Here is a 5776-nt window from a genome sequence, read left to right as displayed (position 1 = left end):
AGTCACTGAACCGGTCACAGTAACGGGCGCTCCAGACCCAGTCACTGAACTACAGTAACGGGCGCTCCAGACCCAGTCACTGAACTACAGTAACGGGCAGCCCAGACCCAGTCACTGAACTACAGTAACCCAGTCACTGAAACTACAGGGGCCTCCAGACCCAGTCACTGAACTACAGTAACGGGCCCTCCAGACCCAGTCACTGAACTACAGTCCAGACCCGGTCAACGGGACCCAGTCACTCCAGACCCAGACCCAGTCACTGAACTACAGTAACGGGCTCTCCAGACCCAGTCACTGAACTACAGTAACGGGCGCTCCAGACCCAGTCACTGAACTACAGTAACGGGCGCTCCAGACCCAGTCACTGAACTACAGTAACGGGCTCTCCAGACCCGGTCACTGAACTACAGTAACGGGCGCTCCAGACCCAGTCACTGAACTACAGTAACGGGCGTATGGTGACGGTTCTACACAGCAGTGTTTCCCCCACAGGGGAGAACATGTGCAGCCCTTACCCATCTCCCCTTCTGTGGCTCATGGTTATGTGGAACGGTACACATTTCCTCACTCAAAACCGAGAGCACTTTATTCTGTACGATTTCAATAAAACAACTAAATGTTCACACTTTGAGGATTTCTGAATCATGAATTCACAGGCAAAGGAGCAGAGAGGCCTGCATCGAGCAACGTCACATGACCCGTTAATGCAGCATTTTCAGTACAGCGCTACAGGGAGAGAGAGGCGACAAATTCCACTGAACTGGTTTCAATGCAAGGAATCACTTTGGAATTTCTGTATTTTAGGGTAAACTTCCTTTAAAAATGACTCAAAATTAAAATGACTGCCTGTCTTTCTTTGAAGAAATCAGAACCAGACATCTGGTGGCCAAACATCCATACCGAGTCATCTCCCGACGTGCTGCGGCCCCTCACAAGCGGAGCGGTCAGCAGGCTGGACATCCCCATGGGCATGTCACACTCCTCCTCACCGTCATCCAGGACGCCAAGGAAACCGTCGTCGTCAAGGGAGCAGCGATGCGGGAAGATGGGTCTTCTGTCATCCAATGAGCTGAGGCGTTGGGACGGAGATAGCTACAGGAAGAAAAGCAGGAGCAACGGAAGGGTTAACGTTGATGTCGTCTGAATGTCAACACAACCGCTGGTCACATATTGATGACGTGGGAGTGTGTGTGTGTCCGTGCTACCCACCACGAGCGCTGGGACAAAGTCCTTGGGCCAGGGGGCAAAGTCCTTATTCTCCTCTCCTTCACTATGGAAGGACCTCATACGGCAGGGTGACATGGGCTTGGTGGGCTTCTTGAACTCAAAGCTTTCCTGGTTCTCCTTGTTTCCCTGTCCACCGTGACCGCTGTGCCCAGAGGAGGTGGCTGTATCCTGGGCTGAACCGAGCCGTCCAAAGGCCCCATGGCGCTGCTGACTCTGGCTCCCGGGGACCGGACCCTTCAGAGCCGGACTGAAGCTCAGCAGCTGCAGTGGCAGAGAGTTGATTCTTCGGATTGGCATGTTTCTGTAAGTGGGGAAGAGGATCAACACCGTCAGTAAACACAGAGGAGCCAGTCACTCCATCAATATGGAGTTTGGATCATGAACATTGAAAAGAGGAAACGACTCCCCAGAAAGCAATAGAGGGTCACATGAGTCTTAAAATATATTCATGGAGCACCAGAGACTAAGCACTTACTCATTGACAACTCTTCCAGACTGGAGAACGGCCTTCTCAAACCTGCCAGAGACAAACGTTTACATTCAGCGACACACCAATTTATTGAGATCCCTGCCCTACACAGCGAAAAGGACCCAGGAAGCCTTCGCCACTCACCAGGCCAGAAGTCAGAAACTAAATTTACCATCTCAGGACAGGCCTCTACTGAAAAGAGGACAGAGAGGGGCAAGAGGTGGTCTCTCCTTAGCACTGTACAACAGAGCAGAGCCTGTATGCTAAATAAGCAGTGAGGCGAAGAGATGAGTACACAGACAGAAAGAGAAGAACGACAGGGGGGGGGGTCTGTTAATAAGTGACTGGTTTCAGGAAGCTAGAAGTATATCGCACGTCACTGCCTCATCAAACATTGTATTTTGAAATGCCTTCTGGTACATGTGAACTTACATGTGCCTTAATAAAACACTTCTATTCCATCTTTAAACACAAATAAAGTTGTTAAATTATGAGTGTAGCAACAGAAAAAGACATGAACCTTCCCAATAGCCATGATTGGCTGAGATAATTGATGGGCTGGACACTGTCGGGAGAGGAGTTTGGGTTAGTGCCATGTAGCATACTGTCTATAACCTGAGATGCTCAGTATGTGAAGGTAATGCTTTCTACCACGGCTTTTTTTTTTTAATGTTTAAACATAACGTTAGCCATCGAGAACTACAAAAAGTGTGCTACTTTTTTTCTACAACATTGATGCCCTGAATTTGGCAGTCGCCATCGACAGATCAGTAGGAAAAAGTGATGGGCTACTTTCTGCACAGGCCACGGTCAGTGTGAACCAGTGACTTGACACAACGCTGCCAAACAAGATGTAGCTACAAACAAAACAGAGTTACATGGTTCCAGTCTGCCGTGACTCATTCATCCATGTTTAACGGGTAAGAGCTAGCTACATTTTCAGACATTATACATTTCCAATTTTGTCAGAAAGTCATTTTTATTGCAAGTTAAAGCGTACTGTTACCTAGCTAGCGAACGTTAGCTTGCAGGCTCTCTAGCTAGCATTACTTGTATAATCTGTGTAGTAATATTAGTCAAATCCGAAAACCATTTTCATTGAAAAACAAGAATAAAAGTGCCGTAGAATAAGCTATTACGCAAATAACCACTTCACCGAACCGTTTACACCTTCTGTATCCTGTGCATGTGACAAACAAACATAGATTTGATATAGTGTGTGTTTACCAGAGACTGTAATGTGAGGAACATGACCTGCACCAAAGTCAGATTAGGATCAAGGCCAAAGACTAGATAGTGTATTTTACCTGGACTTTTCCCTTATTGTAGGCTACTGCTTTTACCCATTAAATCACTCTGTTTAGCACATGGCCTCACAGGTTCGCCCCACCCATCTCTTTAAGGGGTAAGACGGTATAAATAATGCTGAATGGGGGTAGACAAAGAACAGCTCTCCAGTAGTAATACCAAAACATTCAAAGGCCATTTTCTCCAAAGTGAGGTTACAAGTTTACCACCTTTCAAAGCAGAATTACTTTCCCATTACTCCTCTGAAGCCACTGCTAGGAGATAATGCCTCCACAATAATTCATTAACATTTTAGAAACTGTATAACACTTCTATAAGAAAAAAAGTCAGGTATAAATATCCATCCGTAACACCACTATAACGGTTTGCTTCTGTATCCGAGCAAGGGGAATGGTGCATCTGACTAATCATGTGTTCAACATCTCCCATGAGCCCATCCTTCTACTAGGGTGATACATGACTTAGGACTGACTTCCCAGTGGTGTTCAACATCTCCAATGAGGGAAAGTTCTATAGTATAAGAACATCTTGTCTGTTAATCTGCTTTATGAAAATGAATGAATCTTTACTAACACCTAATCCCAGAACACAGCTGAGCAGATGACACTAACCGTGTTCCATTGGGATGAGGAAGAGGAAGGATAGTACAGAGGAAGGGACGGTAAGCATTGCTAAAACAGAGAGATAGATTGGGACAGACAAGAGGACTATTGCTTACATCTCCTCAACATGGATGGGGTCCATGGGGCTGGGGGAATCCATACCAAGACCTGGAGGAAGATGGAGAAATGTCTCATCAGGTCATCTGATCGTAAACAGTTGACTAGTTAAAATCAGAACACATTTACCCCACAGGTCTACACAGTGACACAGGAGATAATATTTAATCATGTACATTTTGGCCTTTTTCCTGCCCTGTTAATAACTAAAAATCTGTATCATGTATTGTCCTGTACTGGTAAAATAGTAAAATATCCTACACTTTTATTCAAGGTGGTCAAACTGCACAAGTGAAAGAGCAGAATTATAAAACGGGACATGACAAAATATAAAGGCCTATAGGGCTACACACCTGGCAAAATATATATTTACCTTTTAAAATAGCAAGCCAAGTTCCTATTGCCAGCATTTGATTGACACTTATTGGGATGAAACATTTGCAGCCGTCTTATGATGTCTTACCTGCATCAGAGGAGCAGTCAGAGGCGACGGAAGGAATCTTCAGAAGGGGAACACGTTGTTTCCGCTTTGGAGTATCACACTGTTGGCTGTGAAGGAACGGGTTACATAATCACTTAACTTTTCTAGCACCCAGCCAAACTAGCAATTACCATTAGCTTGAAATAGTTAGCTAACTACCAAGCTAGCTGGGGAGTATTCATTATGCCGATTCTGTTGCAAAACGCTTCTTAAACTGGAGCGAATGAGGGACCTACCAGTATTTGTGCAGGTGAAACTATTTTAGTTTAGTTACGAGACTAACCCTACCACAATATAACCGGATTCACACCCCCCCCTCCCTAACTCAGCAATATTGTGCAATTTTGACAAAAGTTGGAATCAGACGTGTTTGATCTCGACGGACTTCACTTTACACCTGGTAAATACTGGAGTTAGAAACGTAATCTTTATGATCCCTATGCCTTTGTTGACAGGACGCGTTTTTTGCGGTGAAACCGCCTATATGGCGGTGGGGTTACTTTCTGTCGCAAACCACCAGAACAATGCAAACAACACAGACTCCCGATGTAATGTCACAAATTGAGTTATCCTGCAGCTTTCACAAATCAAAATAAAATGTATTTATGAAGCATTTCGTACATCAGCTGATGTCTCAAAGTGCTGTACAAAAACTCAGCCTAAAACCCCAAACAGTGAGCTGAACACAACATAGCATAGCAACATACACTGTATTACACTCTTACCTCCCAAGTCCAGCTAGATTGTTCATGTTTAGGGCCAGATTAGTGACGGGAGACAGTAGATGAGTGGGTCCAGGAGAGAAGAGGTTGATGCAAGGCGAGGTCATCACCGTGTTCGACATGGAGGAAAGGCCCGGGACTCTGTCGGGTCTGCTGGTCAAGCGACTGGTGACTGGACCGAAATCTTTAGTAACGTTTTCCAAATCCATCCTTACAAGGTAAATCCAATGATAGTTCCTTGAATGGAATTGAATTTAGATGCCTGTTTAGAAAGGCCAAAATATCGGTGAATATACACAGGCCGAAGAATCAAGCTAACTAACCAAATTAGGAAACTTTGTAGAATGAGTACTAAAGACAAAACAACCATGGCAAGCTGTTTGCAGACCCCGTCTTGGAAAAACCAAAACTTACAACAACATCTTGTCCTAATAAAAGTACATATTTTATATTCTGTCAGAGAGCTGCACAGCTGTGTACTCCCCCTGACAAGGCACCACTCAAGCTCTGAGGAAGGAAATGCAGCTGACTGTATTTACGTTCAAAATAGAGGCTCACAAGCTCACAATGCTTTCGGCCAATCAGAGACGACGTTACATCTTTGCCCGTCCAATCAAAGATGACGTTACATCCTTGCACGTGCAAATCAGAGACGTCGTTACATCCTTGCACGTCCAATCAGAGACGTCGTTACAACCTTGCACGTCCAATCAGAGGCGTTTCCCTTTCTGCGAGGTTGTCTGGCAGGAACATCGCTAGTGCTATTCGGGATCATTGGGACGTTCATACAATAACCTTAACCCTTACCTTAACATCAATCGTAACCTTAACCCTTACCCTAACATCA

The 5776-nt window shown here is 45.1% G+C and overlaps 1 protein-coding gene across 1 annotated transcript; it reads right to left on the bottom strand.

Moving 5' to 3' along the window:
• Positions 1 to 819: 819 nt before the first annotated feature.
• LOC135507547 (M-phase inducer phosphatase 2-like) lies at positions 820 to 5455 on the bottom strand. Its single transcript, XM_064927053.1, has 6 exons — positions 4933 to 5455; positions 4190 to 4275; positions 3726 to 3777; positions 1706 to 1747; positions 1213 to 1531; positions 820 to 1095 (listed from the first exon to the last, which is right to left on the bottom strand). The coding sequence occupies exons 1-6, from the start codon at positions 5136 to 5138 to the stop codon at positions 820 to 822; spliced, it is 981 nt and encodes a 326-aa protein (XP_064783125.1). The 5' UTR covers positions 5139 to 5455.
• Positions 5456 to 5776: the final 321 nt, after the last annotated feature.

This window comes from Oncorhynchus masou, chromosome 21 (assembly GCF_036934945.1).
Source record: "Oncorhynchus masou masou isolate Uvic2021 chromosome 21, UVic_Omas_1.1, whole genome shotgun sequence".
NCBI classification, from domain to species: domain Eukaryota; kingdom Metazoa; phylum Chordata; class Actinopteri; order Salmoniformes; family Salmonidae; genus Oncorhynchus; species Oncorhynchus masou.
Note: the sequence above shows the minus strand (reverse complement) of the source record. Positions and strands in the feature narration are given on the sequence as shown.

What these genes read in the sequence shown, in the direction of transcription:
- LOC135507547 (XM_064927053.1), bottom strand. Translation starts at nt 5,138, where the DNA reads ATGGATTTGGAAAACGTTACTAAAGATTTCGGTCCAGTCACCAGTCGC. An exon ending in AATCTAGCTGGACTTGGGAG is followed by an intron (nt 4,276 to 4,932) that starts GTAAGAGTGTAA and finishes GTTCCTTCACAG; the next exon opens with CCAACAGTGTGATACTCCAA. An exon ending in TCTGGAAGAGTTGTCAATGA is followed by an intron (nt 1,532 to 1,705) that starts GTAAGTGCTTAG and finishes CCCCACTTACAG; the next exon opens with AAACATGCCAATCCGAAGAA.